General features: G+C 49.8%; 1 protein-coding gene across 2 annotated transcripts; it reads left to right on the forward strand.

The window, feature by feature from the left end:
- LOC143934990 (E3 ubiquitin/ISG15 ligase TRIM25-like) lies at positions 1-24,335 on the forward strand. Of its 2 annotated transcripts, none has more exons than XM_077458542.1 (2): positions 1-129; positions 15,778-24,335. In XM_077458542.1, exon 2 carries the CDS (start codon positions 15,780-15,782, stop codon positions 17,346-17,348), a length of 1,569 nt encoding a protein of 522 aa, XP_077314668.1. In that variant the 5' UTR covers positions 1-129; positions 15,778-15,779; the 3' UTR covers positions 17,349-24,335. The 2 variants fall into 2 exon arrangements, with proteins under 2 accessions (XP_077314668.1, XP_077314667.1); XM_077458541.1 differs by lacking the exon at positions 1-129 and adding an exon at positions 8,321-8,452.
- The last annotated feature ends 1,879 nt before the right edge of the window (positions 24,336-26,214 follow it).

A 26,214-nucleotide genomic window follows, 5' to 3' on the forward strand; every position in this document is an offset into this window, starting at 1 on the left:
TAGTATCACCATGAATAAGTCTTTTTATGACGAAACGTACGTCGGGTGGCAGACGTGATGATGTCATCGCAATACAGCGTAGGTTGGACGGGCGATTGCATGCCAGCCGGCATTTTTACTGCTTTCTATGTAAGTGTATTTCTTTACTTTTATTAAATTTGTTATACGGAATTATACTATGGTGAGTCTTCTTTCCATTTCCCTGGGATCCCGAGTACCGCCTTTCTGCTTCATGTGCTGCTGACGGTCCCGGCCCGTTTCATTCAATAAGGGAGCCCAACTGTGATCGTGGTCTGAGGAGGTGCTGTGCAGATTGACTGTGGGCATGAAATCGCTTGCCTTTTGGTAAGCGCATATTTTGCGTGGTGATCACCATCCTTGGTGTGTTTTGGTTGCACAGAAGATTGAACACTTTTTATTATTACACTCATATTACCACCAATATTTTATTATTATCACGAATATATTTTTTACATTTCATTTTTATTGCTACTATTAATCTCATATTTTTTATTTTTCCATGAATTCTTATGAAATGTTGGTATTTATTACGTTTTCACCGGACTATTTTTCTTTTATTGGACTTTTTTATCACTTCAATGGGATTTTTCAAATTTCATTATTAACATGTGATATTTATAATTCTTTTTCTAAATGATGGTATGTTTTATTAGGGCCGGTTCACACAGCGATGCGAGGCGACACGGCTCGCCTCGCCTCGCTCCCGCAAGTCGCCCCCCATTCAGTACTATGGAACCGTTCTGAGAGGAGCGACTCGAGTCACTCCGACTCAGAAAAAAGGTTCCTGTACTACTTCTGGGCGACTTCGGGGCGACTTGCATTGACTTCTATACAGAAGTCCTCTGCAAGTCGCCGCTGAGATCCCCGCAGGTCGCGGCGAGGCAAGTCGGAGACGCCTCGCCGCGCCTCGCTGTGTGAACCGGCCCTTAGAGGGGTAGATCAACTTTTTTTCACTACTATTGCAATCAATTAATCACTCATAGGTGTTTATATTTAATTTTATTTACAGTATTTATGTATGTGTGCGGCTTTTTTCTTTTTTCATCTTATTGTGTTTACATGTATCTTGTAAAACTGAGCTGCAGCGATTTTTAGTTGTATTAGTGTAGATTTATGCCCCATACACACGATGAGATTATCGGACGAATGATTGTCCGTTTTTTATTGCATGCTAATCTCAGATCGAATCTGATGAGTTTACTAAAGTCACGAAAATTCCCGCACGACAGAAAAAAAATTCGGAAGTGATGTCATGTGTTGTAATGCATTTGTATTGCATTTTCGAACGATAGCTGTACTGATTACACGAAAATCGTACGATCTGGCATCGTACGAAAAAAATTTCCGTGCACGTCCGATAGAATAATATCGGATGAACTGTTCGAATCGGCTCTCGAAAGCTCTGTACTAACGATCCGATTATCGTACGATCGCTTCGAAAGCGGTATTTTCCGTACGATTTTCGGATCGTGTGTATGGGGCTTTAGGCTCGGTTCACACAGGGGGCGATGCGAGGCGACACGACTTGCCGCGCCGCGACCTCAGCGGCGACTTGCAAATGACTTCTGTATAGAAGTCAATGCAAGTCGCCCCGAGGTCGCCCAAAAGTAGTACAGGAACCTTTTTTTCTAAGTCGGAGCGACTCGAGTCGCTCCTCTTAGAACGGTTCCGTAGTACAGAACGGGGCGCGACTTGTCAGGTCGCGGCACGGCAAGTCGTGTCGTGTCGCCTCGTGTCGCCCCCTGTGTGAACGGAGCCTTAGGTTTAGGTTTAGGATTTCAGTATTTATTTTTCTTTTTGGGCTAGTATCGCATCGCATACTAGCCCATTATATGACACCTACCTGCAAATGGAGCCCACGCTGTCCCCCCTGTGCAGGCCACGTCCATCTTCACCCCTCTTCCTTCCGGGGCTGCGGACTACGGCTCTGTGACTGGCCAGAGTCACGGTAGTCTGTTTCTTCAAGGATTACATCATCGGCGCACTACAAGTGAAATATCTCCCGAACGGCGCAGGTTTAGGAGATATTTCCACTACCTACAGGTAAATGTCTCACGAAAGGGTTTACAGCCACTTAAAGGGGGCGTGGCAAGGGGGTGTGTCCTATACCTGTGTACTTTTGCTGGTAGGTGTCCCTCATTCCCATGTCAGGAAGTTGGGAGGAGTGAGATGGGTTGGGCGGCACTCTGCGTAGACCAGGCAAATTGGCTTATGTCTGGTGTGGTCAGTTCACACCACCTCATAGATCAGAAGGATCACTTTGCTTGAACATGTCTTGCAATATATACAAACTAAGAATTTATGTAAAGATTTGCTAGAAAAAAGGCAGAGTATAGCAGTATGGAAAAGATTACTTCAGAAATAACATGTAGTCCCTATATATATATATATATATACTGTATATACGTATTCAGATTTCAGCACAGACAGGTCTTCTCCACAGTCACTTACCTGACAGATCTCCTCATCCTTGTGATCTGATGTTCACCATCACAGGTGAGATGATCAGTGCAGGGTCAGGTCACTGATTGGCTCACCTGTACAGGTGATCTCACAGCCCGGCGGGGGATGGAGGAAGATTAAAGTGACATTTATCTGTATGGGAATGCCCATGCGGGTTCATGCCAACTAGGGGCTGCATGGACACAGCTGGTGCTGCCAATGTGACATCTGTACATGTGAACAGGCGTGACCGCAGGCGGGGTGAGTCCGGGGTCGGCGTTTCTGTGGAGTTGAAGGTAGCCTTTTATCCCTCCCCCCCCATACACACTATTAGATTTTCTGCAGATTTTTGTCTTCAGATTTATCAAAACCGTATAATACGAGGTCACACCTTAAAAAGTTTCTATTTGTATGCGATCAGGCGGTCCTCACACTACATTGTTTTGGTAAATCTGTAGACAAAAATCTTCAGAAAGTCTAATAGTGTGTGGGGGGGGCTTTAGGCTGGCCGTACCAAAACCATCTCATATGAGGTCACACCTGAACACTTTCCATGTGTGCAATCAGGCCGGCCCTCCTACTACACAGATGAAGGAAATTGAATAGGAGAATTGTATAGTGTATGGCCAGCCAGGCCTCGGGTATGCTGGGTGCGTCCGCTCCGCTGCTGACCATCTATGGGAGGTGGGATGGTGGTACCAACAGATGCTTAATGGAAAGCCCCCAACTGTCCCGGATTTGGAGCAAAGTCCCTCTGTCCCGGATTTGTCCCTCATGTCGGTCTGACATATATAGTTGTATATAAAATATACTTTTTATCTTTCAAAAAGTGTTTCCCAGAGATAAACCTTCATCTGATTTCTAAATTGCTGAATTTGTACATTTTAAAAGCCGATATAAAGGAATAGTAGAAGTAAAACTGTTTTTAGCAGTGCTTTTAGCCCCCGCTAGCACCCGATGAAAGGGTTAAAACCGCCCATGTTGTGGCCCTTCGGAAGCGCTGCCCATTTATTGCAATAGGCAGGAGTAGTGGGGGAGGGGTGTAAACAGCACTTCTACTCCGCCCAAAAGATGCTGCTTGCAGGAATTTTTCTAACGTCCCGTGAGAGCGATCGGCCTTTCACATTCGGGTGGCATGGGAGGAAGTTTTCAGGCGTTATTTCAAGCGCTAAAACGCCTGAAAACTGCGTCGGTGTGAAAGGGGTCTAACGGCTGGGGCCCCCTCATGTCTGTTATGTACAGTACTGCTGGGGCCCCCCCATGTCTGTCATGTACAGTACTGCTGGGGCCCCCCCATGTCTGTCATGTACAGTACTGCTGGGGCCCCCCCATGTCTGTCATGTACAGTACTGCTGGGGCCCCCCATGTCTGTCATGTACAGTACTGCTGGGGCCCCCCCATGTCTGTTATGTACAATACTGCTGGGTCCCCCTCATGTCTGTTATGTACAGTACTGCTGGGGCCCCCTCATGTCTATCATGTACAGTACTGCTGGGGCCCCCCTCATGTCTGTCATGTACAATACTGCTGGGTCCCCCTCATGTCTGTTATGTACAATACTGCTGGGTCCCCCTCATGTCTGTTATGTACAGTACTGCTGGGGCCCCCTCATGTCTATCATGTACAGTACTGCTGGGGCCCCCCTCATGTCTGTCATGTACAGTACTGCTGGGGCCCCCCCCCATGTCTGTTAGGTACAGTACTGCTGGGGCCCCCCCCCATGTCTGTTATGTACAGTACTGCTGGGTCCCCCTCATGTCTGTTATGTACAGTACTGCGGCCCCACCGTGTCTGTTATCTACAGTACTGCTGGGGCCCCCCATGTCTGTTATGTACAGTACTGCTGGGTCCCCCTCATGTCTGTTATGTACAGTACTGCGGCCCCACCGTGTCTGTTATCTACAGTACTGCTGGGTCCCCCTCATGTCTGTTATGTACAGTACTGCTGGGGCCCCCCTCATGTCATGTACATTATTGCTACCCCCCCTCATGTCATGTACAGTATTGCTGGGCCCCCTCATGTCTATCATGTACAGTACTGCTGGGGCCCCCCTCATGTCTGTTATGTACAGTACTGCTGGGCCCCCCTCATGTCTGTTATGTACAGTACTGCTGGGTCCCCCTCATGTCTGTTATGTACAGTACTGCGGCCCCACCGTGTCTGTTATGTACAGTACTGCTGGGGCCCCCCTCATGTCTGTTATGTACAGTACTGCTGGGGCCCCCCTCATGTCTGTTATGTACAGTACTGCTGGGCCCCCCTCATGTCTGTTATGTACAGTACTGCTGGGCCCCCCTCATGTCTGTTATGTACAGTACTGCTGGGCCCCCCTCATGTCTGTTATGTACAGTACTGCTGGGGCCCCCTCATGTCTGTTATGTACAGTACTGCTGGGTCCCCCCCATGTCTGTTATGTACAGTACTGCTGGGTCCCCCCCATGTCTGTTATGTACAGTACTGCTGGGTCCCCCTCATGTCTGTTATGTACAGTACTGCGGCCCCACCGTGTCTGTTATGTACAGTACTGCTGTGGCCCCCCCATGTCTGTTATGTACAGTACTGCTGGGCCCCCCCCCATGTCTGTTATGTACAGTACTGCTGGGCCCCCCTCATGTCTGTTATGTACAGTACTGCTGGGGCCCCCCCATGTCTGTTATGTACAGTACTGCTGGGTTCCCCTCATGTCATGTACATTATTGCTACCCCCCCTCATGTCATGTACAGTACTGCTGGGCCCCCCTCATGTCATGTACAGTACTGCTGGGGCCCCCTCATGTCTGTCATGTACAATACTGCTGGGGCCCCCTCATGTCTGTTATGTACAGTACTGCTGGGTCCCCCCCATGTCATGTACAGTACTGCTGGGTCCCCCTCATGTCTGTTATGTACAGTACTGCTGGGTCCCCCTCATGTCTGTTATGTACAGTACTGCGGCCCCACCGTGTCTGTTATCTACAGTACTGCTGGGGCCCCCCATGTCTGTTATGTACAGTACTGCTGGGGCCCCCCATGTCTGTTATGTACAGTACTGCTGCCCCCCCTCATGTCTGTTATGTACAGTACTGCTGGGGCCCCCCTCATGTCTGTTATGTACAGTACTGCTGGGGCCCCCCTCATGTCATGTACATTATTGCTACCCCCCCTCATGTCATGTACAGTACTGCTGGGGCCCCCCTCATGTCTGTTATGTACAGTACTGCTGCCCCCCCCTCATGTCTGTTATGTACAGTACTGCTGCCCCCCCTCATGTCTGTTATGTACAGTACTGCTGCCCCCCCTCATGTCTGTTATGTACAGTACTGCTGGGCCCCCCTCATGTCTGTTATGTACAGTACTGCTGGGCCCCCCCTCATGTCTGTTATGTACAGTACTGCTGCCCCCCCTCATGTCTGTTATGTACAGTACTGCTGGGCCCCCCTCATGTCTGTTATGTACAGTACTGCTGGGGCCCCCCTCATGTCATGTACATTATTGCTACCCCCCCTCATGTCATGTACAGTACTGCTGGGGCCCCCCTCATGTCTGTTATGTACAGTACTGCTGGGGCCCCCCTCATGTCTGTTATGTACAGTACTGCTGCCCCCCCTCATGTCTGTTATGTACAGTACTGCTGGGCCCCCCTCATGTCTGTTATGTACAGTACTGCTGGGGCCCCCCATGTCTGTTATGTACAGTACTGCTGGGCCCCCCTCATGTCTGTTATGTACAGTACTGCTGGGCCCCCCTCGTGTCTGTTATGTACAGTACTGCTGGGTCCCCCTCATGTCTGTTATGTACAGTACTGCTGGGGCCCCCCTCATGTCTGTTATGTACAGTACTGCTGGGCCCCCCTCATGTCTGTTATGTATAGTACTGCTGGGGCCCCCCCATGTCTGTTATCTACAGTACTGCTGAGGCCCCCCATGTCTGTTATCTACAGTACTGCTGGGGCCCCCCATGTCTGTTATGTACAGTACTGGGGCCCGTCATGTCTGTTATGTACAGTACTGCTGGGCCCCCCTCATGTCTGTTATGTACAGTACTGCTGGGCCCCCCTCATGTCTGTTATGTACAGTACTGGGTCCCCCCCTCATGTCTGTTATGTACAGTACTGGGTCCCCCCCTCATGTCTGTTATGTACAGTACTGCTGGGCCCCCCTCATGTCTGTTATGTACAGTACTGCTGGGGCCCCCTTCATGTCTGTTATGTACAATACTGCTGGGTCCCCCTCATGTCTGTTATGTACAGTACTGCTGGGGCCCCCCCATGTCTGTTATGTACAATACTGCTGGGTCCCCCTCATGTCTGTTATGTACAATACTGCTGGGGCCCCCCTCATGTCTGTTATGTACAATACTGCTGGGGCCCCCCTCATGTCTGTTATGTACAGTACTGCTGGGGCCCCCTTCATGTCTGTTATGTACAGTACTGCTGCCCCCCCTCATGTCTGTTATGTACAGTACTGCTGCCCCCCCTCATGTCTGTTATGTGCAGTACTGCTGGGGCCCCCTTCATGTCTGTTATGTACAGTATTGCGGGGCCCCCCTCATGTCTGTTATGTACAGTACTGCTGGGCCCCCCTCATGTCTGTTATGTACAGTACTGCTGGGGTCCCCCTCATGTCATGTACAGTACTGCTGGGGCCCCCTTCATGTCTGTTATGTACAGTATTGCTGGGCCCCCCTCATGTCTGTTATGTACAGTACTGCTGGGGCCCCCCATGTCTGTTATCTACAGTACTGCTGGGGCCCCCCATGTCTGTTATGTACAGTACTGGGGCCCCCCTCATGTCTGTTATGTACAGTACTGCTGGGCCCCCCTCATGTCTGTTATGTACAGTACTGCTGGGGTCCCCCTCATGTCTGTTATGTACAGTACTGCTGGGGTCCCCCTCATGTCTGTTATGTACAGTACTGCTGGGGCCCCCCTCATGTCTGTTATGTACAGTACTGCTGGGGCCCCCCTCATGTCTGTTATGTACAGTACTGCTGGGGCCCCCCTCATGTCTGTTATGTACAATACTGCTGGGGCCCCCTTCATGTCTGTTATGTACAATACTGCTGGGCCCCCCTCATGTCTGTTATGTACAGTACTGCTGCCCCACTTCTGCATGGCTATTGTGTACACTGGGTCTTGTAATTCAGTATTGCATTGGCTGTGTGCTGCAATCTGAACACTGGGATTGCTGGGTCTTGTAGTTCAGCACTGGGATTGCTGGGTCTTGTAGTTCAGCACTGGGATTGCTGGGTCTTGTAGTTCAGCACTGGGATTGCTGGGTCTTGTAGTTCAGCACTGGGATTGCTGGGACTTGTAGTTCAGCACTGGGATTGCTGGGACTTGTAGTTTGATCTGTACTGGGATTGCTGGGACTGTAGGTAGTTGGACTGTACTGGGATTGCTGGGATTTGTAGTTGATCTGTACTGGGATTGCTGGGACTTGTAGTTGATCTGCACTGGGATTGCTGGGACTTGTAGTTGATCTGCGCTGGGATTGCTGGGACTTGTAGTTGATCTGTGCTGGGATTGCTGGGACTTGTAGTTGATCTGCACTGGGATTGCTGGGACTTGTAGTTGATCTGCACTGGGGATTGCTGGGACTTGTAGTTCAGTAGGGGATCTGTACTGGGATTTGTAGGGGATCTGTACTGGGATTGCTGGGACTTGTAGTTGATCTGTGCTGGGATGGACTTGTAGTTCAGCACTGGGATTGCTGGGACTTGTAGTTGATCTGTACTGGGTTTGCTGGGACTTGTAGTTCAGTAGGGGATCTGTACTGGGATTTGTAGGGGATCTGTACTGGGATTGCTGGCCCTCAGTGCTCATCATGGCCTCTCAGGCGATGTGGTCACGTGACCAGAGACCAGGAAGTGGTTTTTCTTCCCTCCATTGGTGGAGATCCGTCCGGCTGCTGGAAAGTTTTCACTTCCTTTTCATTTTCTATAACTTCTGATCCTGTGCGGGGAGGAGAGAACACCGAGCACCGAACACCCCTTCCCGGCTGTACCGAGGTGAGGATCCTCCATTCACCCCACCAAGGACACATGCATGGAGTGTGTATGCCCCCCCCCCCGCCGTGTGCATGGAGTGTGTATGCCCCCCCCCCGCCGTGTGCATGGAGTGTGTATGCCCCCCCCCCGCCGTGTGCATGGAGTGTGTATGCCCCCCCCCCGCCGTGTGCATGGAGTGTGTATGCCCCCCCCGCCGTGTGCATGGAGTGTGTATGCCCCCCCCGCCGTGTGCATGGAGTGTGTATGCCCCCCCCCCCCGCCGTGTGCATGGAGTGTGTATGCCCCCCGCCGTGTGCATGGAGTTTGTATGCCCCCCCCGCCGTGTGCATGGAGTGTGTATGCCCCCCCCGCCGTGTGCATGGAGTGTGTATGCCCCCCCCCGCCGTGTGCATGGAGTGTGTATGCACCCCTCCCCCGCCGTGTGCATGGAGTGTGTATGCCCCCCCCCCGCCGTGTGCATGGAGTGTGTATGCCCCCCCCCCCCCCCCGCCGTGTGCATGGAGTGTGTATGCCCCCCCCCCCCCGCCGTGTGCATGGAGTGTGTATGCCCCCCCCCCGCCGTGTGCATGGAGTGTGTATGCCCCCCCCCCCCGCCGTGTGCATGGAGTGTGTATGCCCCCCCCCCGCCGTGTGCATGGAGTGTGTATGCCCCCCCCCGCCGTGTGCATGGAGTGTGTATGCCCCCCCCCCGCCGTGTGCATGGAGTGTGTATGCCCCCCCCCCCGCCGTGTGCATGGAGTGTGTATGCCCCCCCCCCCCGCCGTGTGCATGGAGTGTGTATGCCCCCCCCCCCCGCCGTGTGCATGGAGTGTGTATGCCCCCCCCCCGCCGTGTGCATGGAGTGTGTATGCCCCCCCCCCGCCGTGTGCATGGAGTGTGTATGCCCCCCCCCCCCCGCCGTGTGCATGGAGTGTGTATGCCCCCCCCCCCCCCGCCGTGTGCATGGAGTGTGTATGCCCCCCCCGCCGTGTGCATGGAGTGTGTATGCCCCCCCCCCCCCCCCCGCCGTGTGCATGGAGTGTGTATGCACCCCCCCCCCGCCGTGTGCATGGAGTGTGTATGCACCCCCCCGCCGCCGTGTGCATGGAGTGTGTATGTGCACCCCCCCCCGCCGTGTGCATGGAGTGTGTATGTGCACCCCCCCCCCGCCGTGTGCATGGAGTGTGTATGTGCACCCCCCCCGCCGTGTGCATGGAGTGTGTATGTGCACCCCCCCCCCCCCCCGCGCCGTGTGCATGGAGTGTGTATGTGCACCCCCCCCCCCGCCGTGTGCATGGAGTGTGTATGCACCCCCTCCCCCCCCCCCCCCGCCGTGTGCATGGAGTGTGTATGCCCCCCCCCCCCCCCCGCCGTGTGCATGGAGTGTGTATGCCCCCCCCCCCCCGCCGTGTGCATGGAGTGTGTATGTGCACCCCCCCCCCCGCCGTGTGCATGGAGTGTGTATGCACCCCCCCCCCCCCCCCGCCGTGTGCATGGAGTGTGTATGCCCCCCCCCCACCACCTGAATGGAGTTCATATGCCTCTCCAGGTTGTTGTGGGTTTTTTCTGCAGGTTGTACAATCCATAAACTCCCATTGGGGAGATGATCAGTTTCTGGGCCAATCGGCTCTTCCTGGTGTGTGACTGAGGAAGAGACATTAGAGTGTAAGCTCCTCCGGGGAGAGAACACAAAGCATGAATGGTTCATATTCCATTTATATCTCCATCACTCTGCAGAGTAATGTGTGTCATATGTTCCTATAGAGGGTCCGATCACCCCGCCCCCAACTCTCCATCATCCGTCATTGGGGGCGTGTCCTCTGTGTACCGCATCCCGCCTTCTCATTACAGGAGGCTGAGAAGTGCGATTATCTGCGAGTTCACCGGACATTTCTAAACCCGCATTCCCTCCCCGCCCTTTATTAGGTGCCCCTTCCTAGTAGCGGGTTTGACCCCCTTTATTAGGTGCCCCTTCTTAGTAGTGGGTTGGACCCCCTTTGGCCTTCATTCTTGGTGGCAGAGATACAACAAGGCGCTGGAAACGTTCCTCAGAGATTTTGCTCCATAGTGACATCATAACATCACACAGTCGCTGCAGATTTGTCGGCTGCTCATCCATGATGGGAATCTCCTGTTCCTCCACATCCCAAAGGTGTTTTATTGGATGAGATGTGGTGAGTGTGGAGGCCATTGGAGGACGGGGACCTCATTGTCCAGTGGTGAGATGATTGGAGCTGAAATCCAGACTCATCAGACCAGACAATGTTTTTCCAATCTTCTATTGTTCAATTTTGGTGATCCTGTGCCAATTGTGGCCTCAGTTTCCTGTTTTTAGCTGACAGGAGTGGCACCCGGTGTGGTCTTCTGCTGCTGTAGCCCATCTGCTTCAAGGTTGGATGTGTTGTGTGTTCAGAGATGGTATTCTGCATACCTCGGGTGTAACGAGAGGTTATTGGAGTTCCTGTTGTCTTTCTATCATCTGCCCATTCTCCTCTGACCTCAACAAGGCATTTTCCTCCACACAACTGCCGCTCACTGGATATTTTCTCTTTTTTCCCACCATTCTCTGTAATCCCCGAGAGATGGTTGTGTGTGAAAATCCCAGAAATACTCAGACCGGCCCGTCTGCCACCAACAACCCACGCCACGTTCACAGTCACCCAGATCCCCTTCCTTCCCCCATTTTTAGGCTCTGTTTGATCTTCAGAAAGTCGTCTTCACCACGTCTAGAGGCCTAAATGCATTGAGTTGCTGCCATGTCATTGCCTGATTAGCAATTTGTGTTACTGAGTGATGGATCAGGTGTAACTAATAAAGTGGTTGCGTGTGTGTGTGTGTGTATATATATATATATATATATATATATATATATATATATATATATATATATATATATATATAGTGTGTAATGCAGTGGTCCCCAACCTTTTTGGCACTGGGGACCGGCTGCGTGGAAGAAAATTGTGCCAAGGCCCAGCGAGGGACTGGGGGTGATGTACGCACACACGTGGGGGGGGGGGATAAGTGAATTTTGCTGGCAATTTATCGGACAATAGCTGGGTGTTCGGCTGTTGGTACCACCATGATTGTTATGGTGTCAGGATGATTGAAGCGCATTATTTCTTATATTACATTGTAATATGAATGAAATAGTTCAACTCACCATAATGCAGAATCAGTGGGAGCCCTGAGTGTGTCACTTTCCATGTTGCCTGCCACCAGATGAGGAATGCCACTTGTCACATCACCCGCCAGTGGCACCAGATGAGGATTGTCACTGCATTGGTGACACTGGTTCAGTGGTCTTTCTTAAATGAGGGCAGGAGAGCAGAGATGCAGGATGGGCAGTGAGAGATGATGTCATCTCTCTGCTCCCCGCCGCACCTCCGACATTCTGTATGCTGCGAGGGCGGAAGAGCGGTGATGCTAGGCGGGCAGGGAGAGATGATGTCATCTCTCTGCTCCCCGCCGACATTCCGCACGTTGTGAGGGCGGAAGAGCGGGCATGCTAGGCGGGCGGAGAGAGATGTCATCTCTGCTCACCAGCCCGCTTCTCTTATTCGCCCGCCCGCTTTCCTCTCTGATCCACCGGTGCCTTACAGCCTGCCGCGGTCCGGCTGCAAAGACGCTACAGCCCGGTAGTGGGCCACCGACTGGGGGTTGATGACCCCTGGTGTAATGTATATATATTTCTGTACTGTGCTGTGTACATTGATGGTGCTCTATACAAGTGCCTGTAATAAATAATAATGGCAGATCTTGCTGCCATTGCTGATCTCCTCACCAGTTGCCCTTCTGAGGCTCTGACCTGCGATTGCCGACCTTCTCTGCCGGATTCTTCCCAGTCACTGATGGAAAGTAATGAAGATTTCCAATAATTGACTTATTGATGAGTGAAATGAATCTACCTGTAGAAAGGCAAAACCCCCCACAAGATAAACACCTCAGCCCACCCGTAGATTATGTACATCACGTCTACTGGATGAAGAGCCGCCAGGACAGCCGATAAGCGATTCTTTAAAGCCCAACTCCAGAAAACATAAAAAAGATCTCTTGCGGTGGGGGATGTGCCGACACCGGAAGGGTTCCTGGTTGGATTAGGTCAAAGAAGAACTACCGACCCGATCCTCCACACTGCTCCCATCTTCCCATCCGGGTGGTTTAGTCCTGAACTCAACACCAATATGAGGTCCATCGTCCTGCACTGAGGGACCAACTATGGACGGAGCTATGGGGGGGGGGGGGAGGGGCACTGTCTGCCGGGAGAACTGCCGATCAGGTAAGTTAAAGTGCTTCTCCTCTCCCCCCGAGACTAAACAAGCGGTTATCCCTTGGAGAGCGGGGGAGGAGGACTTCTTTTATATTCTCAGAGTTGGGCCTTGAGGGGCCCGTGAGGACGAGTCTGGGGGTGTCAATGGTGTCAGTTCTCACCTGAATGGAATTTTTTCAGATTATTATTATCATCATTATTATTATTTTTCTTTTTAAGTAAATTGTTTGCACGTTTTTTTACATATACACGCATGCTTCTGGAGAGTTTTGCACATCTATGCAAGATCAGGTGTATTTGGGCAAATAGAAAGCAGTATAATCTGTGACATCATCATCATCATGTCACATCCTATATACCAGTGATGGCGAACCTTGGCACTCCAGATGTTTTGAACTACATTTCCCATGATGCTCAGGCACTCTGCAGTGTAGTCGAGCATCATGGGAAATGTAGTTCCAAAACATCCGGGGTGCCAAGGTTCCCCATCACTGCCCTATACACTATATTACCAAAAGTATTGGGAGTATCTCTCTCTCTTCTCCTCCCCTCCCCCCCCCCCCCCTTCTCTCACTTATCTTCCTCTTTTTTCCCCTTCACTTCTTCTTTTTTTTTCTCCTCCTTGGACTCACCGTCTTCCAGTCTATTTGGGACTTCCCAATGATTCATCATTACCTTACTGGCCATACATATTAATTTGGGCCAATCAGTTTGTCTTCTGTCCATTTTTATGGTGCTTGTCGACCAAGATTTGTGACGTTTTTAGTGTTTCCATTCGGAATGAGATCCGGTTGTTTTCCATATTTTGACACAGAGGTTTGGTTATCTATCTCAGTGCATAAGCGCCCATCTTGTTTTCAGAACGAGGCTTGGCTATTTGGCTTGCTATAATGAGGGCCATTTTTTACCCTCAGAATGATGCTTGGTCATCTAGTCCTACCTATCAGTGACCTTTGATTGGATTAGTAGAGCCGACTGCGCTCTTTCAGCTCTGGACAGTATAGATCTGCGTGGTGACAGACACAGACTACAATTCTGAACTGGGGGGGGGGGGGGGGGCTGTGGCTAAGAATGTGGATCATACATACTGGGGGGAGTCCATGGAGGAGGAGGATCTTGTGGGGTCCATGGAGGAGGAGGATCTTGTGGGGTCCATGGAGGAGGAGGATCTTGTGGGGTCCATGGAGGAGGAGGATCTTGTGGGGTCCATGGTGGAGGAGGATCTGGTGGGATCCACGGTGGAGGAGGATCTGGGTGGAGTCGGATCTGGGTGGAGTCCACGGTGGAGTCGGATCTGGGTGGAGTCCACGGTGGAGTCGGATCTGGGTGGAGTCCACGGTGGAGTCGGATCTGGGTGGAGTCCACGGTGGAGGAGGATCTGGGTGGAGTCCACGGTGGAGGAGGATCTGGGTGGAGTCCACGGTGGAGGAGGATCTGGGTGGAGTCCACGGTGGAGGAGGATCTGGGTGGAGTCCACGGTGGAGGAGGATCTGGGTGGAGTCCACGGTGGAGGAGGATCTGGGTGGAGTCCACGGTGGAGAGGGATCTGGGGGGGGGTCCATAGTGGAGAAGGATCTGGGGGTTTTGGTAGATCATAAGCTCAATAATAACATGCAATGCCAAGCTGCGGTCTCCAAAGCGAGGAAAGTCCTTTCCTGTATAAGAGAGGTATGGACTCCAGAGAGGGAGATATCATCTGTACAAATCATTAGTAAGACCTCATCTGGAATATGCCGTTCAGTTTTGGGCTCCAGTTCTCAGAAAGGATATCGGGGATGTTCTAGGTGGGGGGGGGGGGCAGTGGCCATTTGTTTGTAGATTTTAATGGACCCTAAAAATACTCTGTAAAATCTTGCTGTAGAAATGACTCAAACCTGCTGATAGCCGTATGTACAGACAGGTCCTTATTACAGTTATGGAATTGGTCTCTGTAGCAGGATTGTCCTGCAGAAGGAGATCAGTCATCGGGGGGGGGGGGGGGGGTTCTTATAAGAAATACACGTGTCCCCATAACTGGATTGTCCTAAGAAATGGAGGTCAGATAGAAGTCATGGGGGAGCTGATATACGTATTATATACTGTATGCACGTGTCTCCATAGAAGGGTAGTCCTAAAAATGACGGTCAGATGGCCATTATGAGAAGTAGATGGGTCGCTATAGAAAGATTGTCCTAAAGATGAAGATCAGAACAGCCATCATGTGGGGGACTTGAATCGGTCTCTGTAGCGGGATTGTCCTAAAGATTAAGGTTAGATGGTTATTATGAGGGGCCCCCTTATGAGACTTGCATAGGTCTTGTAGCAGGATTGTCCTAAAGATGGAAGTCCGGTGACCATCGTGGGGGGGCAGCTTCTTATGAGAATTGCATACATCTATGTAGCAAGATCCTCCTAAAGATGGAGGTCAAACCATTGCATAGCCATTATGAGGGCTCTTATAAGGATTACACAGGTCTCTATAGAAGGATTGTCCTGAAGAGGATGGTCAGATAGGCAGGGGGCACTCGGGAGAAATTCATAGGTCTCAGATGATTATCCTAAAGATGAAGTTTGGATCTTTGTTATGAGGGGATCTTATGAGAATTGCATGGGCCTTCATAGCAGGATTATTCTAAAGATGGAGGAGGGGTGCTTTTAATGAATCATCTTTTCTTTAAAGGGGTTGTAAAGGTTCATTTTTTATTTTCTAAATAGGTTCCTTTAAGCTAGTGCATTGTTGGTTCACTTACCTTTTCCTTCGATTTCCCTTCTAAATGTTTTTTTTTCTTTGTCTGAATATCTCACTTCCTGTTTCACCTCAGTAAACTTCACACCATCATCCAAGCTGGTGGTTAGTCAGCCAGAACAGCTTACTGAGGAGGAACAGGAAGTGAGAAATTCAGACAAAGAAAACCAAAAAATAAAAAACATTTAGAAGGGAAATCGAAGGAAAAGGTAAGTGAACCAACAATGCACTAGCTTAAAGGAACCTATTTAGAAAATAAAAAAACAAACCTTTACAACCCCTTTAAGCTCCTTTCTTTATGATTGTGCAGCAGAATAACGAACACCACCTTCTGTTTTTTTATTGTTTCAGAAATGGCGTCGGCAGATATGAGGGATGAGCTGGACTGCTCCATCTGTTTGAACATCTATACGGATCCCGTCACCCTGAGATGTGGACACAACTTCTGCAGGGTCTGTATTTATCAAGTGCTGGATACACAGCAGAGATCCGGAATGTACAACTGTCCGGAGTGCAGAGAGGAGTTTCCAGAGCGGCCTGCGTTGCGAAAGAACACAACTTTGAATAACATTGCACAACGCTTCCTCTCTACCGAGCCAAAGAAAGAAGAGAACCAAATCTTGTGTACAAACTGCATTCATACTTCTGTGCCCGCTGTTAAATCCTGTCTACTATGTGAGTGTTCCCTGTGTGAAAACCACCTGAAAGTCCACAGCACATCTCCGGAACACCTCTTCATAGAGCCCACTGTTTCCTTCAAGAACAGAAAATGCCCCATACACAACAAAATTCTGGAGTATTTCTGCACAGAGGACAGGGCCTACATTTGTGTTTCCTGCCGGCTGGATGGAGAACACAAGAAGCACAAGATTAGTCTTTTGAAGGACATCTCTGACAAGAAGAAGGAAATACTGAAAACCGTCCAGAAAAAACTGTTGTCAAAGCAGGAGATGGTGGGGAAAAAAGTCCAGAAACTAAAAGAGCACAAGAAAAAAGCCGAGGAAAAAGCAACCAAGGAAACGCGTAGGGTGGTGACCCTCTTCCAAGACCTCAAGAGACGGCTGGAAGAGCACGAGAGGAAGGTCCTGAGTGAGATTTCCAGGCAGCAGGAACAAGTCTCGGGCTTAGTCTCTCATGTTCTCAAGAAGCTTGAAATGGAACAGGAGGATTTATCCACAAAGATGCAACAGATTGAAAACCTGCTAAAAATGACCGATCCCTTCACAGTTTTGCAAGAAGGCCAATCCTTCATGCACGAGACTCTTGCCACAAGGAAAAAGGACGAGGATGACACAAAGCAGGATGATAAAGTCTTCTGCAGTGATCTGGATGAAGGTCGGATCTCGGGGGCTTTATATGGCGGTCTCTCCGATTTTGTAACCTGCGTAAAAAGGATTTCCAGGCCGGAGACCACAGAAGTCCTACTGGACATGAACACGGCTTGTGAGGACATCGACATATCCAACGACTTAAAGACTATATCAAAATCGGAAATGAAACAGTATCACCCTCAGAGGTTTCAGTACTACCCGCAGGTGTTGAGCGCCAACCACTTCTCTTCAGGGCGCCATTGTTGGGAAGTGGAGACCAGCGATATTGGAAACTGGAGGATAGGGGTGTGTTACCCCACTATGGACCGGAGCGGGGATCGCTCCTATTTTGGAGATAACAACAAATCCTGGTGTCTGCGTAGGTACAACAATAGTCTGTATTCTGTAATCCATGATGGCAAGGAGGTCCCCTTGGCTGAAAAGGTCTCCAGTCATCGATTGAAGGTGTGTTTGGATTACGAGCGCGGGGAGGTGTCTTTTTATGAGCTGGGCGAGTCGGCCCGACATCTCCACACCTTTACTGCCACCTTCTCCGAGCCCCTCCATGCTGGCTTCTGTGTGTGGGATGATTGGATGAAAATCTCAACGTAAATGTAACATTTGCAAGGGATTGTTTTTTTTTATCACCGTTATGGGATAGTTTAAGTTTTTTTGGGGTTGTATTCGCAACGTGTAAAGAGAGATCACCTCAGCGATTGAAGGTATAACATTTTAATTACCGTATTTATCGGCGTATAACGCGCACATTCATATTAAGAGGGACGTTTCTGGAAAAAAAACTTACATTTTAAATAAGGAACTTTGAAGCAAAATAAGGGTCAGTGCCTATCTGCAGCCTGATTAGGCCACATGAAAGCAGCCTCACCACTGCCATCAATGTCTATCTGCAGCCTCACATGTGCCTTCAATGCAGCCTGATTGGGCCACATGAAATGCAGCCTCACCACTGCCTTCAGTGCAGCAGCCTCACCATTGCCATCAATGACTATATGCAGCCTCACCATTGCCTTCAATGCAGCCTAATCGATGCCCATCTGCAGCCTAGAGGGGATGGGACGAGTGCTGACAGTGCCCATCTGCAGCCTCACAAGTGCCTTCAATGCAACCTGATTAGGCCACATGAAATGCAACCTCACCATTGCCTTCAGTGCAGCAGCCTCACCTTTGCCAATCTGCAGCCTCACCATTGCCATCAATGCCTCTCTGCAGCCTCACCATTGCCATCAATGCCTCTCTGCAGCCTAGAGGGGACAGGGAGGGGGGTGGGACCAGCGCCAACAGATTACATACAGTGAGAATCTCCTATGATAGAACAGTGGTCCAATGGTGGCGGGACTTCCTATTACAGAGGCCACCAAGTAAACGTAAGATTCTCGCTGTATGTAATCTGATGGCGCTCGTCCCGCCCCCCTCCCTGACCGCTAAAATGTAAGTATCGGTGTATAACATGCACACGCTATTTGTGCCTGAATTTCAGGGTGAAAAAGTGCGTGTTCTACACCAATAAATACAGTAAGTAACGAAAGGCACAGATAACAAATGTAATAATAATATTTTATTAGAGATGCCTTTTTGCAGCGCAGGTCCCCCCATCTTATGTGGCGCAGATGATCAGATGGGTGCAGAACGCAGCTCTGAGACAATTTTATTCTGACTTTTAGCTGTTTTTATATGCAGGACCTCAATGTAAGGAAATGGCCGAGTCCTCTTCCAAGCAACACGACCTTTTAAGGACTCGGTCAGTTAGCGATGACATTCCTTTGGTATGAAGTCCGCTGAGGTAACCAGGATACTGGAGGATGTCTTGGATATTGTGAGGGAACTTTAATAAGGAGATATGAAATTTCCCCATCGGGGATGCAGTGCGGTCTCCAACAATATACATCTCCATTATCTTTAGTCCAAAAAAAAAAATGAATATCACGTCTGGAGGATCTAAGATAGCTACTATGAATGTGCTACTTACACCATATTATCAAAAGTATTGGGACACCTGCCTTTTTACGCACACATTTTTTGGCGTCTTAGTCCATAGGGATCAATATTGGATTGGCCCACCCTTTGCAGCTATTTTCAGGTGTTTTAGTGCTAGAAATGGCTTCCAACGCCTGAAAAATCGCCTTCCCATTCATCTCAGTGTGACTTTTCACACCCGGGTGATGCGCTTTCCGGGACGTTCTGAAAAATCCTGCAGGCAGCATTTTTGGGGAGGTGCAGCGCTCCCAAATTGCCCCGCCCATTGAAATGAATGGGTAGCGCTTCAGCAGCGCCGCAACATGGGCGACTTTAACCCTTTATTCAGCCGATAGTGGGGGGTTAAAAGGGCCCTGCTACTGGCTGAAAAGCATCGGTAAAACTAAGTCCCGCTTTACCGCTAAGACTGGGCCCGGTCAGCGTTAAATAGGGGTGCAACGGATCGGCACTGATCCGTGATCCGAATGGGTCACCCAGCTCAGATCGGCACATGCCGCGAGCCGTGGTCTCGGCCTTAGTAAAGGCCATGGCTTTGGCCTACTTCCGGAGCGGCGGCCATCTTGGTGCACCCGTCGGCATTTACAATGTGATTGCTCCATCAAATGACGGAGTGATCACCTGTAAACAAACCGGCGTCATGATGACACCGGTTCCTCTCTTACCCTCTCTGTACAGTGGAGGGGAGAAATTGGATGGCAGCAGCGCTGTGGGCTGCATCTGTAGTGCCCACAGCACTGCTCTGCATTCACAGCCAATACCCTGCTGTACCGTGCCAATACTCGGTAATACCCATCCATGCTCAGCCAATATTACATTGGGGGAGATGATGTGGATATTACAGTGGGGACTATATAGTGGTGAAATTTTCACAGGTTTTTGCAAATTCAATTATTTGCTGATCCGAAAAATGATGCGATCCGTGATCTGAGGAACGATCTGATCCATGAGTTTTTCGATCCGTTGCACCCCTAGTGTTAAAGTAAACTTACAGCTTCAACTCTTCTGGGAAGGCCGTCCATAAACATCCCCATAGACACCCTCCTAAACCTTGTGGACGGCCTTCCCAGAAGAGGTGAAGCTGTTATAGCTGCAAAGGGCCAACTCAATATTGAACCCTCCGGAGTAAGACTGGATTCACATCTATGGCATTTTTAGGGGTGCACCGAATGGGTTTTTTGGTACCGAAAATGAAAAATACACTAGGCCGAAAATGACTGTTTTAAAAAAAATATTTTTATACAGGAGGTGGTCAGAGACTGGCGACATGGTACAGGAGATGGCCAGAGACTGGCGACATGGTACAGGAGGTGACAAGAGACTGGCGACATGGTACAGGAGGTGACAAGAGACTGGCGACATGGTACAGGAGATGGCCAGAGACTGGCGACATGGTACAGGAGGTGGCCAGAGACTGGGGACATGGTACAGGAGGTGGTCAGAGACTGGGGACATGGTACAGGAGGTGGCCAGAGACTGGCGACATGGTACAGGAGGTGGCCAGAGACTGGCGACATGGTACAGGAGGTGGCCAGAGACTGGCGACATGGTACCGGAGGTGGCCAGAGACTGGCGACATAAGAGATAAGCATGTTGTCCCCAGTGCAGCCAGTGATGCCCCCTGTGCAGCGAAGAGAGAGGAGAGCCGTCTGGTTCAATAGAGCGCCGGGAACATCACCGCTTTAATTTCAATAGCTGTGTGTTCCCCGTCGCGTGCCGTCACAGCCCCTCCCCCTCGTCTGGGCACTTTGATAGACAGATTACCCATCCAATCTGGACAGGTGATCTGTCTATCAAAGTTCCCCGGACGGGGAGGGGCTGTATGTGACGGGGCGCAACGGGGAACACACAGCTATTGAAATTAAAGCTGTGATGTTCCCGGCGCTCTATTGAACCAGACGGCGGAGGCGGCTCTCCTATGCTATACACCCCCCCATGATGGGTGGCACCAGGGGGGCGGGGCTCCACCCAGGCCCCACCCCATTTTCAGCTCAGTTATTGGCTGTTTTTTTCCTTTCAGCAAATTGCCGAAAAGGGCATTTTCGGCCGATATGTTTCGGCAGCCGAAAATTTCAGTGCATCCCTAGTGCTTTTTGCAATGTTGCAGATTTGCACTACAGCACGCGTTCCATAGGAAACCATGGGGAATGGACTGTAGTACAAACATGCAAAAAGCACTAAAAATGCCATAGGTGTGAATCCAGCCTAAGACTGGGATGCCACTAAAGTTCATGTGTGTAAAGGCAGGCGTCACAATACTTTTGACAATATAGTGTAACTTGTTTCAATGAGCGTTAATACTCTTATCAATTTTATAAAACAAATTCTGCACTTCGGGGGAGGGGGGTGAAAGGTAACCAGATCTTTAATGCTGTCCCGAGTCTTCTTGGTTGTGGACACGCCTAGACGTTATTTTGCTTGAAAGGGAATCAAAAAAGGCTTTATATAGAGTTGTTATTCAACCTACAAAAATGACTGTTTAAAATCTGTATAATGATGCATGGGGTACTCTGCTAATACTTCACCACTTACCCCCAAATCACTTACCTGGTATGTCATCTGGCAGTCACATGACATCCCTTCCGGTTTTCCCCCTCGATGTCAACAGCGCCATTTTTTATTCAAAAACGCTGATCTTGACATTTTCAATGCTTTGAAGTATAAAGGAGGGATTATTGATCCCAGATCCCTCCACTAAGAGCGCCTGTCCCAATATGTCTACATTCCCTGACGGCAACAAAACTGATAAATTCATTAAATGCCCCCGTGCGATACAGGAGAGCTCAGGTATCGGTCCTTCACACACACAAAACGTTCGTCCCACACGTGACGTATTGCTCTGAACATCAGATCATGGGCAGCAATTCTAGCACTAGGCCCCCCCCCCCCCCCCCTGTAAATCTAAAGATGTAATATTAAGGCTTTTAAAGTGTCGCCTATGGATAGTAAAATTGTATCTCCTGCAATATTAACCACTTGCCGACCAGCGCACGACGATGTACGTCGACAGAATGGCACGGGCAGGCAAATGGGCGTACACGTACGTCCCTTTAAATTTGCCGCCCTGCCGGCGGCGCGCTGGTCGGGACCTCCCGTGAGTCCGGTCGCGGGACCCACGGACTCGATCGCCGCGGGCATCCCCGCGATCGTCTCACGGAGCGGCCGAATGAAGAAATGCCGTTGTAAACAACATTTCTCCATTCTGCCTAGCAACTAGTGACGTTGATCTCTGCTCCATGTGATTGGAGCAGAGATCAGTGTTCACTAAATGAAAGCCCAACCCCCCCACAGTTAGTAACACACCCCTAGGAACACTTAACCCCTACACTGCCACCCACTGGTTAACCCCTTCACTGCCAGTGTCATTTACACAGGAATCACTGCATTTATATAGCAGTGATTACTGTATAAATGACAATGGTCCCAAAAATGTCTGATGTGTCCGCCACAATGTCGCAGTCACAATAAAAATCGCTGATCGCCGCCATTACTAGTTAAAAAAAAAATAATAATAAAAAATTATTAATAAAAATGCTATAAATCTATCCCCCATTTTGTAAACGCTATAACTTTTGCGCAAACCAATCAATAATCGCTTATTGTGATTTTTTTTTTTACCAAAAATATGTAGAAGAATACGTATCGGCCTAAACTGAGGGAAAAAAAATGTTTTTTTATATATTTTTGGGGGATATTTATTATAACAAAAAGTAAAAATTGTCGCTCTATTTTTGTTTATAGCGCAAAAAATAAAAACCGCAGGGGTGATCAAATACCACCAAAAGAAAGCTCTATTTATGGGGAAAAAAAAGGACGACAATTTTGTTTGGGAGCCACGTCGCACGACCGCGCAATTTTCAGTTAAAGCGACGCAGTGCCGAATCGCAAAAAGTGGTCTGGTCTTTGACCAGCAAATTGGTCCGGTCTGAAAGTGGTTAAAGCATGGCAGGTTTGGTATCCATTTACTTGGTGTGACAATTTTTTTTTATTTTTTTTAAATATGTCACACAGTATTTGACCAGTGTTTTTTCAAATACACTTTTTTATTTTTTTTAAAGAAAATACAAAACCCACCAATTTATTGTCTAGGGCCTCTGCTTAAACCCTTACAAACCACTTTGACCTACAGGTGAGCCTAGATTAAGTCTTACCTGTAGGTCCAAGAAATATCTCCTAATCCTATACGGTTTAGGAGATATTTACCTGAAGACAGCCACTGCCGTCTACGGCACATGCGCCATAGACAGAGGCGCACTGGGTAAGCCGCTGATCGCGGCGATATGCCGCGAGTGTCGGTTCCCGTGCTCGCGCGCGGGAGTGACGTCATTGCTGCTCCGGCGAATCACAGCGCCGGAGCAGCGAGACCCACCAAGAAGATGGATGCGGCGGACTACAGGGGACAGCGGCGACTTCGCTGGCTCCTGTGTCAGGTAAGTGACACATAATGGGATGCGATGCGATGCATAGTAGTCATTATGCTTTACCTTTGCAGGGAATCGAAGAGGAAGTAAACTCATCAGGGTTTACTTCCTCTTTAACCGCTTGCCGCCCACCATAAAGCAGAATGACGGCAGCAAAGTGGTTTCAATATCCAGAGTGGGCGTCACATGACATCCTCAGGATATTAAGGTGCTGTGTGCCCCCCCCGGGGGCACGAATCACGGCGAGCGGTGGTGCAGACATTCCCTTGGCACTGTAAGGGGGGCCGGCCACAAATGTGTCCACAGGCAAAGGTGGACGGGGTGGTCAGTCCTCAGGCAGAGTATCATTTCCTCTGTTTAGTGAGTTTGCCCGTGGTATCCAGCCACAGCATGCAGAGGTGGTGGTGGACTGGCTTACTGAACCTTCCTCATCCTCCGTCACACAAGCAGAGAGAAGTGTGCCACCCCCTGCAGTTGCCAGAGTAGATAAACCCAACGCATTGTCCACATCTATTCCCGCCATACCCCCAACATCAGCCATGGAGGAGTCAGCTGAGTTATTTGACCACAGCGTCAGCCACTCGCTCCTTGATGGTGCCCGACCATCACTGGATTCAGATGTTGGTTCAGATGTTGAGGATGACACTGACATGAGCCTAGAGCAGTGATGGCGAACCTTGGCACTCCAGATGTTTTGGAACTACATTTCCCATGATGCTCATGCACTCTGCAGTGTAGTGGAGCATCATGGGAAATGTAGTTCCAAAACATCTGGGGTGCCAAGGTTCGCCATCACTGGCCTAGAGAGAGGAGAACACTGGTAGACAAACTGGCATTCATGTTTCCCAAGCCGCAGCGTATTGCCAAGTTGTCTCCAGTGGCGATGAGGTCACTGATGGGATTTGGGTGCAGAGGAGGAAACTGAAGGTGAGGCGGCACAACGCCAAGGAAGCCGACATCAAGAAAAAGTAGAGAGCAGCCACCCCATTCCATCACGTTCTGCAGCTGTCATCTACCGGCCTCCTCCCCACAGATCAGCTCTATGGGGTCTTTTTCAGCACATCTGCAGCGGATCGCACTGTCGCTATCTGCAAACTGTCTCAGGCACATCAAATGTGACAAAAACATTTTAATATTGGCTATTTTATGTCTATGTTCTTGATACAATAAACATTTTGACTTATAATATGTACAGTGAGTTGTATTTTTAGCTACATGATTGGTGGCAGAGCCCATCCAGGCCTTTCATTTTTGAAATTTCTGGAGACAAAATGTAAACAAACAAAACCACGCAAGTAGGAAAAATAAATGTAGCTTAGTGTGAAGGTCAAAGGTCTGGATCAGTATATTTTGGGTAGAAAATTTCAATTACCACCAAAAAAAAGAAACCAGGCTCAACCGAGCAAATCTCCAGCGAGAGGACAAGCATGGAGGCAACGCCGCGGCTCTAGACCCGGAACGCGCTCCTCATACCTTTCCCAGGACTCGGTACGACTTCCTGCACTTTCCGGACCTCCCACTGCCCAAAAGTCACATTGGCAGGTTAGCTCTGCACATTCAGGTCTGTGGGGGTCCAGGAAGGCCACTTCTGTGGGGTCCGGCTTGGGAACGAGAATGCACGAGTGGCCCCAGAGCAACCTGCCGACTCTGGGGGCACTCAGTAGGGTGGAGGAGGGATCTCACCGCTCCAGGAGCGCACATGCAGGCTGTAAACTGTCTCTTCGGCTGGGAAACCACAGGTGCTGGCCATTACCAATAGCAACAGACGAAAAACAAGCTCTGGACTGCAGCACTCTTCAGAAGACCAACTTCTTTTATTGGAAAATCACATCACAGCTCAACAAACAGCAAACAAGGAAAAATTGCTGACGTTTCGCACTAGCTGTAGTGCTTATTCATAGCCATATTCATATGAATAAGCACTACAGCCAGTGCGAAACGTCAGCAATTTTTCCTTGTTTGCTGAGCTGTGATGTGATTTTCCAATAAAAGAAAGTGGTCTTCTGACGAGTGCTGCAGTCCAGAGCTTGTTTTTCATCTGGCACTCAGTAGGATGGGAGGGGCCAGAAACACTGGCAGGGGGACCCACGCAGAGGAGGATCGGGGCTTCCCTGTGCAGAACCATTACACAGTGCAGGTAAGTAGAACAGGTTCGTTTTTAAAAATAAAGGGGGGGGGGGGGGGACACCCTTGAACCTTTAAAGATGTCTTTCTCTGCACTTTAGGAAGAACATTTCATGTTTTAAACTTCTGGAGAGAATACACCAAGTCACACACACAATCGGGGTATTAAATGATAAAGGCTTTTAATGAATCCAAAAATAATTTCTGTGCGGTGTACAAACCTCACTTCTACAGCACTGAGGACTCCCATCTCATTTCATGGAGCCCATCCTCTTCTCCATCTGAAACCCAAACCGATAACCATCACCATGATATACACGGTATTACCAAAAGTATTGGCACGCTTGCCTTTACAAATACATGACCTTTAATGACCCCCCCCCCAGTCTTAGTCCGGAGGGTTCAATATTGAGTTGGCCCTCTACAGCTATAACACCCCTTTCACACTGGGGCGTTTTGCAGGCGCTATAGCGTTAGAAATAGCGCCTGCAATCTGCCCTAAAGAAGCTGCACCATTGTATGTAGTGTGATCCCCCGAGGGCTTTCACACTGGAGCGGTGCGCTGGCAGGACGTCAGGAAAAGTCCTGCCAGCAGCTTCTTTGGAGCGGTGTGTTTACCGCTCCTCCACCGCTGCTCCCCATTGAGATCAATTGGGCAGCGCTGTAATACCACCGGCAAAACGCCACTATTGCCGGCGGTTTTAACCCTTTCGTGGCCGCTAGCGGGGGGAAAAAGCACCCCGCTAGCGGACGAAATGCACCGCAAATCCGAAAGTAAAATGCCGCTAAAAATAGCGGCATTTTACCGCCGACGCAATGGGGGGTGTGGTGTGAAAGGGGTCTAATAGGTTCACCTCTTCTGGGAAGGCCCCATAGAACACCTTTGGGATGAATTAGAGCGGAGACTGCAAGCCAGGCCTTCTCATCAAACATCAGAGCCT

This window comes from Lithobates pipiens, unplaced genomic scaffold, assembly GCF_037356315.1.
Source record: "Lithobates pipiens isolate NorthernLeopardFrog02 unplaced genomic scaffold, aLitPip1_a1.2 Scaffold_28, whole genome shotgun sequence".
Classification (NCBI taxonomy): Eukaryota; Metazoa; Chordata; class Amphibia; order Anura; family Ranidae; genus Lithobates; species Lithobates pipiens.